The sequence below is a fragment of the Etheostoma cragini genome, chromosome 2 (genome assembly GCF_013103735.1).
Source record: "Etheostoma cragini isolate CJK2018 chromosome 2, CSU_Ecrag_1.0, whole genome shotgun sequence".
In the NCBI taxonomy this organism is placed as follows: Eukaryota; Metazoa; Chordata; class Actinopteri; order Perciformes; family Percidae; genus Etheostoma; species Etheostoma cragini.
The window spans coordinates 23,366,842-23,379,470 of record NC_048408.1 but is presented as its reverse complement, the minus strand read 5'-3'; the positions used below and the strand labels follow the sequence as shown (position 1 = coordinate 23,379,470).

The 12,629-nt window shown below is 40.7% G+C and overlaps 1 protein-coding gene across 1 annotated transcript in view; it reads right to left on the bottom strand.

Moving 5' to 3' along the window:
• Positions 1–814: 814 nt before the first annotated feature.
• ldb1b (LIM-domain binding 1b) overlaps positions 815–12,629 on the bottom strand; it is a 14,555-nt gene continuing 2,740 nt past the window's right edge. Inside the window, exons 2-11 of the mRNA XM_034861645.1 lie at positions 9,618–9,720; positions 7,142–7,186; positions 6,760–6,835; positions 6,571–6,673; positions 6,243–6,415; positions 4,893–5,015; positions 4,704–4,787; positions 3,653–3,776; positions 3,411–3,559; positions 815–3,016 (exon numbers count right to left, since the gene is read on the bottom strand). Of these exons, the coding sequence (XP_034717536.1) occupies positions 2,786–3,016; positions 3,411–3,559; positions 3,653–3,776; positions 4,704–4,787; positions 4,893–5,015; positions 6,243–6,415; positions 6,571–6,673; positions 6,760–6,835; positions 7,142–7,186; positions 9,618–9,720 (1,211 nt within the window). The 3' untranslated portion in view covers positions 815–2,785. The remainder of the gene's footprint in view (positions 3,017–3,410; positions 3,560–3,652; positions 3,777–4,703; positions 4,788–4,892; positions 5,016–6,242; positions 6,416–6,570; positions 6,674–6,759; positions 6,836–7,141; positions 7,187–9,617; positions 9,721–12,629) is intronic.

Genomic DNA, 12,629 nt, shown 5'->3' with positions numbered 1-12,629 from the left:
AATAAAGCAGAGAAAGTATAGCATCACACAAAACAGTCTTCGCCATTCATCAGCTCACACACCAGGCCACACCTTGCTACATCGCAACGACATGATGTTGGTTGCAATGCCATCGCATCAAGAAGTTTTCATAATAGGGAGAGGATTGTTTTATTTCAGACATAGTGTTAAAAGTAGAAAGCGAAGATCAGCCATTTTGAGTTAATCTGTTTCAAAGACTAGACCTCGGAGCAGTAGTCTGCAATCTGTTCCCTGGGGGGCTCTTCCATCCTGCCTGCGGTTTTCATTCAAGCTTTCTATTCAAGGACCAATGTAGACCTGGATCAACGGGTGAAAGCAATTAACTACTCTGTCAGACAAAATTATACCAGCAGGGCTCTATAGCTTCAGGACAAGATTTGAGGATCACACAGGGACACCCAGCAGCACAGCCTGAAGCTTGTGTGATCCGAGCTGAACTTCACAGACAACGTTACGATAGTCAGACTGCAGAGGGATGGGACATTACTGGGGAGGGGATTGTTTCCAGGTGTGTGGTAAAAAAAAAAAAGGGGAAGTGGGAAGAAAAGCGCATAAAGCTTTACACAGCTGATCAAAATTTTAATGTCAGTTTACTCATAACTCTAGCTCTAGTCAGCTTGATTTCTGTAGCTCTGGATCTCTGAGGTCTGTAAAAGTAATTGGGAGTGGAATGAGAAAGACATGGGCAAATACCAAACACAAAATGCATTGTGGGGTTTGAAGGATCCATTGTTTTTGAAGCAAACACGTTACACATGTATGAGCTTTGTTGCAAATAATTACAAAATCAATCTTTTAAAGTGAAAATGTATCTTTTTATTGGTACCATACATTAATTATCAAGGGCAGAATCTAACCAAATCAAAAAAATATATATCAAACAATGATTTTTCTACAGGGATTGGAGAAGGTACAAGTCACCATTCAAACTCAATCATAACTGCTGCTGGATTCAACTGTAACAAAATGGAAAAATGTATAAAATAGAGCTTCAGCTGTTTTTAAATCAGACTTTACAGACAGCATTGCTACCCAAAATGATGACTGAACTTAATGTTAAGCTGGCTTTAGAAGATGTTTGGTTGATTGATGGTATCATTCCGTTGGTTATGAAAGACACTGCACAAATGTAGGCAATTTGAACAAAAACTAATAATAAAAAAAAAAAATCTGTTTAAGTCAGTGATGAAATATGAAAATCACCAGTTAACTAAAATTCAGTGAGCACATTCACTTGACATCAAGTTGAAAGTTGCGGTACACAGATAAATGTTAAGTGAAAAATCACTTCCTGTATAGATGAAATACATGTGAGTTTCTAAAATTTCCAGAATAAATACAAAAGAAAATCAGTAAAATCATTCCGTGGTGCCATTGTACCCCCGGGGTTTTGTAATTTAATTTACACAAGTTTTTAAAAAGAGGAGGAGGAAAAAGCGGGGGGGGGGAGAGAGAGAGAGAGAGATAGAGGGGACGGGTTCATGAGTGTTTTTTCTCCTTTCCTATTTTTGTTTCTTTACATTAGATCGGGATGGCTTTAGGTAAATCTAAGTAAGAATACATTTTATTACAGTCAGACAGAACTTTGCTACTACCTTAAATATACAAGCACAAATACACAAAACTTTAAATCTCCAAAAAAGGAATGAAAAGACAAAATAAAAACATCCACACTAAATTATTTCTCTTTTATAAACATAAAAGATAAAAACAATATATTTTAGAGGGGGGGGAGGGGTGGGATAAAAGTCCTGTGTTGCTCCTTGGTCTGTAGCTTTTCAGTATTGGTAGAAAATAAAAAAGTAACAATTGAAATGAAGGCGTTTAATACAAATTAAAAAACATTCTAGGGAAATATATACTGTATAAAAACTCTTAAAATGTGTAATTGTGTGTATATGCGTGCGTGTGTGTTGTAAATGCTCTCTGTTTGAAAGACTGCATCCATTGCAGTTTTAAATCAGAGATTGCTCTGACACTAGGGGACTCAAAATCCTTCAATAGTTAGATTTATTTGTGTGTGTGTATGTATGTGTGTACGTACGTATCGGTGTGTGTTATGTTTCCCTAGTGCCACATTTCAGATCTCCTACTAGTGTGTGAATTTCAATGGTTTTATAGTCTGATTCTAAATTCTGGTCTGTCTGCTTCAGCCAAGCCACAAATAACCTCAGGCGGCCTCTTTTCTAGCCCCACACACACACACACACACACACACACAACCACCCACCCACACACACACACACACACACACACAGCAATTGACTTGACATTAACAGACCAGAATTGAGAGCCATGTTTAGAGGACGGGTGGACAAGTGGTCCCTAAGCAACTCGCCACCATCTCATAGCCCCACTGACACCATCCCCTCCATCCCACCCCTGCCTACATGTGAAGGTCTGTACGGACAGTTTAGTGTGCAAAGTTCTCCCCTGGTTAAGATCCCTGCGCCTCCATTTTCGCATCTACCCAATTGCTGTTTAAACTGAAAATTTGTGAAACGGGAAATTTTGAGTGCGAGATGAAGAAACAGGAGACAGAAGTGGGACCTGGTGCCTAAATATGAGGAAGTCATAGCAATGGCTCAATGACATTGTCTGAGATATGGTGAGCCCCCTTCGGGGCAACTGCGTGTGATGAATCTGAGCTCTACAGGGATGTCTGGGTTGTTGAGCAGGGGATGGGTTGTTGCGCTTGTGGCTGTCGGGGTGGGGGGGGGTCTGATGAGTGGCAGAGAGGGGTCTGTGTTGAGGTTGCGGGGCTCTACTGCGATGCCTGTGAGGTGGGGTTGTCACTCTTGCTCTCCTGGCTGGAGGGGGCCTTGTTGTTCCAGGGCGAGTTGGAGCCCAGCGCCGGAGAGTTGTTGAAGCTGTCCTCGTCGTCAATGCCATTGGCCGCGTCGAACTGTGTGTTCTCCAGCCTTGTGATCAGACGCTCGTCTTCGTCACCAAACTCCCCTCCCATCAGCGTGGGCTCTCCCACCACCATCACATCCTGCACAAATGCAAAATAGAAGCGAGGCAATAAATATATTGTTTAAGTGGAGGGTGTAACCACAGTGCTGTCAAAGAGAGTAAAGTAATGATACAGGTGTATTTATTTCTAAATCACGTCACACCTTCCTCTCCATTCAACTTATGTCACTTAAGAAATATGTCTGACAATTAATTTATAATGATGGTGTAATGATTGTGTGTCATATGCTAATATTTGTAAATGTGATTTCACTTGAAACATAAATGTCCTCGGGAATACTTGTTATAGGCACATGTGACATGTGAACGTCCCCAATGAATCAATGCGACAGTTTAACTGTAAACTTAGTGGAATGTTTCAGTCGGAGATGTAGTAGCAAAATGCTGACACTAGACAGCAGTGATGTACTCACTGGAACTTGGCTGGTCAGAGGGAAGCCACTGCCAGGGCTCTTCTTTTTGTTGTTGTTGTTGTTATTAGTTCCTCCTCCTCCGCTGATGGTGCTGCCACCTGACATCTTACGCTTCCGCCGCTTGTTTGGCGCCTGTCTTGATGGCTCAGCTATAGAGAAGGGACGAAGCAAGAGTTACAGATACATTCACTGTGAGTTTATATGGTTGTAAGTGGCTTTATCTGTTTATGTTGTTCACCAACCTGGTGGTGCCACCATCCTCTGCCATTTCTGGAAGAGGCAGGTCTTGAGGCAGTCTCTGGGGCTGAGGCTGTATGTCTTGTGTCTGGACATCAGCTCCTGCATGGGCTCCAGAATCACACACAGCTGGTGCAGGGAACAAGAGAGGCAACAGGTTAGAGATTACACAGTGTTGATGTTTTAAGATCATTAGAGATGCTCCAATTGATCATCATCAGCAGCAGCTGGTGTTCAGGTTGAAATGACTTCATTTATGGACTTGAAAATTCTCAAGATTGGAAAATCTGATCATAAAATATCAGAAGCAAAAAATAAACATGACTCAAGTGAGACTAATTTCAACAATGCCATGCACCACTTTAACATGTGCAGGCATGAGGTTGTGCAATAAGAAAATATGCAATAACAATAAAGATGAAAGTGTACTAATTTCTGCCTTTCTGCTGCTTAAAATATTCTGCTAGAATAAAGCAGATTGCTTGTTGAATTAAAAAGATGAACAAAAAAACTATTTCCAACAATATTTTATTGAACAAGTTGAACATGAATGGCACAAAAAAAATTGACGGTTACATTATAAACTGATACTCTCTTTTAGCTAACTCAAAATAATCTCTAAGTGTGGTTTGCAAAATACCGCAGCCTTTTGGGATGCGCATTTATTGGCCAAGTTGATATTGTGGTAACGGCAAAAAAATTATATATATATATATATATATATATATATATATATATATATATAGTGCAGCCCATAAATAAGTCATAAAGATGATCAATGATCATTCAGCAACATTGATTAAGCAGACTAACTTGAAACTTGCTTTAGAGGAAACATTTTGCTATTCTCAACGGTTACATTTGTGTGTGAAATTAACATTTCATAAACTTCCAGGGGAAGCTATAATTTGGAAGCCTGCAAGTTGCTAAGTTTTTTCTTTTCTTAAAAAGTTCCTGTTACATTATGACTGGACCATAATCAAGACCCAATGAAGAGAAAAACAATCTCAAGACCTGTATCATTTTAAAAAGGTAAAATGTGTGTGCATCACTTACTCGGAGGTAGTTAAGGGTGGAGTTCGAGAGGCCACATCTTGTTATGTTTTTGGAGAGCTGGTCCAGCATCTGTGGGTCCTGGGCCTGAGGAATCAACAGGGGACTGATTACAAAGCTGACACACAAACATCATTATATACGTCAGTAAACTACATGTGGTCATTGCCACTCCCCTCTGTATCCACTCACATGCATTGCCAGTATACTGCGGGGGATAAGTTCACGGTGTTGTCTGATGCTGAAATGCCACGTCTTTATCCTCATCATGTCGTCAAACATGAACTCCAGGTACAAGCGGCCTTCTACACACACCTACAGCAGTTCAGAAGTCACAGGTCAGTAGACAGTAATCTATGCAGAGACGGGTAAAGGCTGCACCGCTGTCCACAGATGTAAAGCAGACATCACATTTTTAACACCAGGGTTGAGTGTTGGGGTGATCACATCAACGATTGAAAAAGGTTTCCAAACTATTAAGTTTATTATTATTATTATTATTATTATTATTATTATTAATATTATTATTAAGTTGCTTGCAGCCACCTTGCAAGGAGGCTTAGGGGCCATCCACACGGAAACGCTTTTTGGTGTGAACGTACATGTTTTGCGTCGTTTTGACCAATGGTCCAAACAAATCCTGTAAACACACTGCCTAAAAACACTTATTTTTTTCCCTTTTTTTAAAACCTGGTCCCAGGGTGAAATATTTCGAAACGCCGCCCCTACGTCTTTGTCCGCATACTTACATATGGATGATGTCATTGCCACACCCCTCGACCTCTAGCCTTTGACCTCTTATCCCGCAACAACATCTCATAACACTAACAATGGCGGACTACATGCTTGTGTTCCTGCTGGAGAAGATATTGAGCCTATTAGGGTTACTAGGCCAAAATATACTGTCAGTTTGTAAATTACGCACAAGCTGTATGCGCATGCTCCACCTCTTCTTCGCCGTTTGATGGTGAATTTCTGTAGCAGAAACCGCGCCACCTTTAGGTCTGGAATATGAAATAGCGTGTTGGGTCATTTACAAATAGATCCATTTGGACGCATTCCAGACCTAAAGGTGGCGCGGTTTCTGCTACAGAAATTCACCATCAAACGGCGAAGAAGAGGTGGAGCATTCACATACAGCTTGTGCGTAATTTACAAACTGACAGTATATTTTGGCCTAGTAACCCTAATAGGCTCAATATCGTGGCCTTAGACTTAGGCATTACTCCGCGATGACCCTTCAACGCGGTACGCATTCACATGTTAAGGAACTTACCAACCATTCAGACTAAACCTAAAGTAGCTTTTAACACCTTTTTTCAATTGTTTGCGTTGTTTTTGTACAAGTGTGTTCATTGCTTTTGTTGAGGAGTCACAAGCAAAAAAAAAATCTATTTCTTATTAAAATGTACCAGCCATTTGATTCAGTAATAATCTATGTAATACAAAGTTGTTTTCTAAGCCATATTAATGACAGAAATAGCCATACATTTATTTAAACAAGGGGTGGACACAATAACAGCAAGAGATGCAAAGACACACCTGTGTGAACATGGGCTTTCCATTCTGAGTGACCATGGTGCACTGATCACAGTCAAGGGAGACAAAGTTATTGTGGAAGGACTCCTTGGGATGTTTCAGCACATAGTAGAGCTCAGTGGCACCGCCCTCAAATATACTGCGGAAGTACCTTGGAATCAACGTCCGACCAATTGCTTCAGAGGAGGAGAGAAAACACAAGGGGCATGAGACAGGAGGAAATTGGCAAGTTATTGTATGCAATCCATTTCTGACTGTAGGACTTTGGGTTAAAGGGACAGTAGATGTATGAAACAGAGAGGCAGTATGTTCCAGAGACTTTGTTTCTTACTGTAACGTTTGGGTCCATCCTCCAGACAGAAGGTAATGGTCAACATGGCATCATCTTCAAAGAACTCTGTAGTAAATGCATCCCACCACAGGTTATCACACTCCTACAGGGTGCAGAAGAGAAAATTAAATCAGTTACCCTCTAAATTATTGGATTGTTTTTGAGTGTTGCATGTGTGTGCCTACAAACCTCTGTCCAGTTCTGTAGCCGTTTGTTGAGTTCAAATATTCTGTAGTCTGTCTGGTTGCCATATGGTGTGTGCCTCCTGGTCCATCATAGAAAAACAGGGGGAGAAAAGAAAAGCAGGACAGGGGTGGAGAACATTTAGCTTGTGGTATTAGTACAATTTATTTTGTTCACTTTCATCTGTACGGATCGCAACATTGTTTAAGTTTCTGCTGCCTCCATACTTTTAGGGCTGTTATGCTGTCTAGTTTAGCCTCGTCAAAGACAAAAAACAAGATCTATTTTGAAAGTGAGATTAGAGCACAACTTCCCACGAACTAATCTTTCCTTGTGTTATTGCCCTTTTCCCACTAGCTGGAGATACGGGGAAACAATGCAGTCTTACCCTATCCCGGGCTCCAGGTATGTGGGAGGATACATTGGGGTTGGACTGGAGAAACAAGAGACAGAAAGATGATTACATTTAGCTATAGTGCTAATACGCCCTGCTCCAGGAGCGTGTCTGTCTTTACGACTCTGGGACCCAAGCCAAACATGGCAAGAATTGGATGAGAAAAGGAGATCGTAAATTACAAGACTTCTCAGATACACACACACACACACACAAACACAAACTGTGGAAGACTTGCTTACTGCAAGACAAGCTTTGACTCACAGCACACAATCCTGCAGAGGTATACCCTCTAACCGTACTAAGCAACACAAGTCAAGGCAAATCAATTTCAGCAATAAACATTAGCAGAGCTGGTCCACAATTTTCCCTCGTCATTGTAACTCAACAGGCCTTTGCCTGGATAGCGGGCTGCTAAAATTACACTACACTTAATAGGGGTGTGACGAGACACTCAGGTCACAAGGAGACAAGCTTTAAACACTATTTTAAGGAAACCTTAAATGACGAAATATGACTAATTATGTATTTTATTCAAAAGAAAGTCACAAATTGAAAACTGTACTGCACTGTAAACAGGCTTTAACTCAAATGGCTTCTCTCCTGTATAACTAACCTCTTCAGACCTAATAACTGCAGCGTCCCTCTCTCCTCCCAATCCCCTGCCTACAACCTGGTAATCCAAAGACAAGATGTATTTCTTACATTGCACTGTGACTTTTATTCTTGTATATGTATCACTTTTTTTTTTTTTTGCCGGTTCTATTTTCATGACCGTTTTTAAATTGCTCTTTAGTGGTTTAAGCAAAGCACTTTAAATTGCCTTGTTCCTGAAAGGTGCTATATAGATAAAGTTACCTGTCTCAGAAGCATAACACTAACCGCACGGCGATCTAGCCATTATATTGCAGCAAACGCTGTCTGCGTGAAGTTTTGAAAAATGTGAACACACTTGTGTCTGCTTTACCCTTGCTCAGTCTGCACCGCACCTCCTGTGTTTGTGTGTGTGTGTGTGTGTGTCTCAAAGCTGAACCCCGCTCTCTTTGAAACACGCAGAGAGAACAGAGAAGCTTACGCACTCACAGGTACCAAAATTTGGCCCAGATTGATTTAGAGTGAAATGGTCCTCGATATCGTTTTAATTTTACAAGATCTTGCGGGACAAGAACTCATCCCACCTCTAACACTTAAACATAGGATCATTTGGCTCAACCTTTCAACAAATGACAGGAGGTTGATAGGTGCCCTCTTATGCTGAAATATCACCATTAAACCCAGGAGTGTGAAACCCTTTGCAAAACATGAACAAATACTGAGAATGAATTCCATCTAACTTTATTTTATTATCTAGGTTAACAGTCGCTCATAATGGAAAATAGCAAACTACTTTAAAGTAGACTTTATTCAGGGATAAATTACGTGGCATTGGAGCGGTTCATAGACTTGTATACTGATACCAACATTTAAGGCATTACAGTAGGCATTTCCGATTCTGGTATCGGAACAATTTTAGTTCTACCAGCCAAAATCAATTTAGTACATGATCCTGGAAAGTGACGTCATGCTGTCAAAGTGGAGCGTCCAATTGGTGCACCTGACCGGACAAAAAAACACTACCTGGGCTGTACCTTGATTTGATCTCAGATTTTTAACGGGTAAAACACTGCAGCTGTCTTGTAAACACCACATTTCAACCAAAACTATCCATTGAAACTAGTTCCCTGAGAGATGTACAACTTCTGAGAATGAATGTACATCTAAATGTCTTGAGTGCTTGTTGTGAAAGTCTGTGAACCCGCTGAATAAATACAACCAGTCACTGCATCTCAACTTCACAATACAGCGCTGCTTGTTGTAGCCATCACCATATACTTTCTACAGTTTGCTGATTGGCCGGACTACCAGCTGCCAAGCTAAATCGATTACCAGTGGATGTTTTTCTGACTAACATTGTTGAGGAAATGAAAGTCATGATATTGAGGCTGGATTTACAAGGCTATGTAAACATTGTATGCAATAATATAAACACCTAGGGCTGAGCGTTATGGAGAAAATCAAATATCACAATATTTATGAACAAATACCATATCAATATCGCAACGATATTGTAGAGTTGACTATTGGTGCTTTCACAAAATATTTACAGAAAGAGTTTTGGATAAATAATCAATAGTAATGTGGATTTATTGACTAAGTTGGTAAAAGCAAATAATAGAACAGTTACAACAGTCTTGTAAGTTCAGAAAATGACATCACTTTACTGTAATTTAGCCTTTAAAACCAGGAAAAGACAACACTTATGCCATACTACGATATCTAACATCTAAGATGATATCTACTCTCATATCTTGATATAATACATATTGCCCAGCTCTACAAGCACCTGTCAAAGATTCTTAAAGGCAGGAACTGTGAACTCCTCACCCAGAGCGGACACATAAAACACACAGGAAACAGACATAAAACTCACCCCACGTCTCTGTCCAGCATGGTGCCGGGATGGAAAGGGGGAAAAGTGCTACCGTTGGGGGGCTCCTTGGGGGAGTACAGCTTGAATGACTTGGAGGAACAGCCTGGAAGAGAGGTGAGAAACACAAATGTTTTGTTTAATTTCAACTTTTTTTAATGGCAATAAAACAGATATGGCATATCAAACTCCTGAGGGTGTGGCAGCTAAATTAGATAAAACAATGAATGTGTAAAATCTGGTAATAAATGCTGTATTAATAAATCCACAAATTTAAAGATTGATACTGTACACTTTTCAACACACAAGTATGTTGTAGGCCCAGGTGTTAATAAGGGCTTAAATTATAAGCCAAAAATGAAAAAAGAGATAAATGAGCGAACAGAAGGTGGTACTTGAAGTTGCTACACCCTTGGGAATTACAGTGGTACTTCTGATAGTTACAAAGAACCACTGTATCGTGTAAGGGTGAATGCACATGCAGCCTGAACAGGCCAGTATGGCCCAGTTTCAGTTGGTTGCACTCATTCACAGGTCATCCCCAATACACCAATCTTGTTTCATAACAACACAAAAACAATATTGAAAAGCATCTTGTAAACAACGCACTCCTGCTACATTTCTACAGAAACTGATGTTCCTTATGAATAACTATATATTACTAAACACAAACAGACCAATATTGACCCACACCCCCTGTTCTACTCTAATTGCCCAGCTCTCCTATAAAGGACATCCGGGCATGCCGGCCGCTAGGTCACGACCTCTTTGGTCACCATGGTGAAGCCCCGCCTCATTAATGTCTCTGTATCTTGTCTCTGCATATTAAGTGTATCCCTGACGGTGTGTTTGTGTGTGCACATGGTTTACGTGTGTATGATATACCTAGAGCCACAGACATGAAGAGATACATTTTAATTGTATTAATAGGATGTTTTCAAGCAGGAAAACTTGATTTTAAAAGCAAAGTGATGTGAAATATGTACTTCTAGTCTACAGTAAGACAACTAAGAGTAAAACAACCTATCCTCTGAGATTAGGTTTAAAAAAAAGAGGACTTTGGTTTCTGTATTTTGTTTGATGACTTTACATACAGACTGTAGTGCGATAGACAAACAGCACAGCCCAACACAGACCTTAGGTGCCAAACTGACAGACACGTTGGTTGTTCCTAAATCATGTTGGTATCCATTCAAAACCTAAGTTACATCTCTACTGCTTTCTATTCTACCGTGTTCCTATTTTACGCAAAACAGTAGCTACATATACACCATACTTTTTATAGATGAGCTAAATTATTAAGAAGTTTTCTATGAAGAGGATTACAGATATTCAAAACATTAGCCCCTTCTACATGGGAGAAAAGGGCCATACACCTCCCATCCATTTTGAAACCCTACCTTCACTTTGTGTAAAAACAAGTTGTTTACAGTGTGAGCAAGCACTGCTATGCTATGGGCTGAATGCACCAACAGAGGAAAACAAATGGGTTTGATAAATAAATAAATAATCAATGGTTATGTGTCCATTAGTTGTTGAGAGCTCCATTAGCTCCTCTCGTCTCCTGTTAGCGGTTAATGACAGGCAGTCACAATCACATCAGCTGGACTCCACTTCCTCCACTGGGAATCATGTTCCTATTTCCTTTACAAGTAGCTAAGTAGAAGCAGTACACCATACACAATATAGCTACATATTATAGATGCACATATCTTCCTAGCTTGAAGTGATGGTCAGTGGTCTCAGAACAACAAATATCATCCACACCGTTGAGTAACATGGATGTTTAAAACATTGCTCAACAATAAATTTTACTTGAAAAAGACAAAAATAAATTTTGTGTCGTCTAAATAAAAGTAACCTAGAATAGTGGTTTGGGACTCCTGCCACTCCAGAATGCCTCCATGATTGCTACAGGGACAAGCATAAAAGTAGCCCATCAAACGATAGCTAGCTGTTATACTGAACCATTAACCTACGTTAGCAAACTTGTAGCGAAATGTGACATGGATCTGACATTTTTTTATTAAGCCGTATTCCATGTGCCCTTTTCAACATCTGTGTAAATCATAACTTTAACAGTCGAAACACACTTGACGTGGAGTTGTCTGCTTACAAAGGCAATTAGAAGCAGCAAGCGCCTAGGAAATGCTAACACGTAGCTTGCTAACCGTTAATGTATCTTTAATTCTCCCTTTTTCTTATTAACCAGCACTCATTTTAACAAGCCATGCACAGCCATGTAAATATAGACCAAACACAACCAATAACCTCGACATCTTCAACCACCAAAACGTTGACTGTTACAAATCAGCCGTAAAGGCCTGCACGGCTAGCTAAAGCTAACATTAAAGCCAGAAAACAGTTGGTAACCAGTTGGCTGGTGTTAGCCGTCTTGCTAACGCCTTAGCGTTAAATTCCTTTTTAACGATAAAGCACCGAAATAAGACGACACATTACAACCCCGGCAACTCGTGAATCAGATTCAATCGGTACATTAGCCAGACATAGCAGTCAAAGTGTGCGTTTGGTGAAAGCGACCCTTTACCTGCAAAGAAGTCCAATCAGAAAATTGATGTTTACAGATCCGTGATGATAGACCGTGTGTACGCTCCGTGCGTAAAAACGGATAGGCCCGCTGGACGGCGGTTGGCTGGACGCAACGTACCAACACAATACGTCCCTCTGAGTAGGATCAATGAAAAAAATCTCCTCAAACCGTGAGACTGAAACGGAATAAGGCCTAAATTGCGGGAGTCAGTCGGTTATGTTTTGTCCCGCATGAGGCCTTGTCAGTGGGCTGAAGCCTGCTGTGGGTTTACATACGGACCCAGATGAGCCCTTTGTTCACGGGAGGACATGAACAATAGCTGTAGGCCCTCCTCCTCCTCTCCCTCCGCAATGCATTTGCTCCTCAATCCTCTGCCCAGTACCGCCAGCCACCCTCTCCCCCTTCTCCTCCTCCCCCCCACTAATGCACAACTGCACATGAAGGTTGTCTGGTAAGCATTTTTT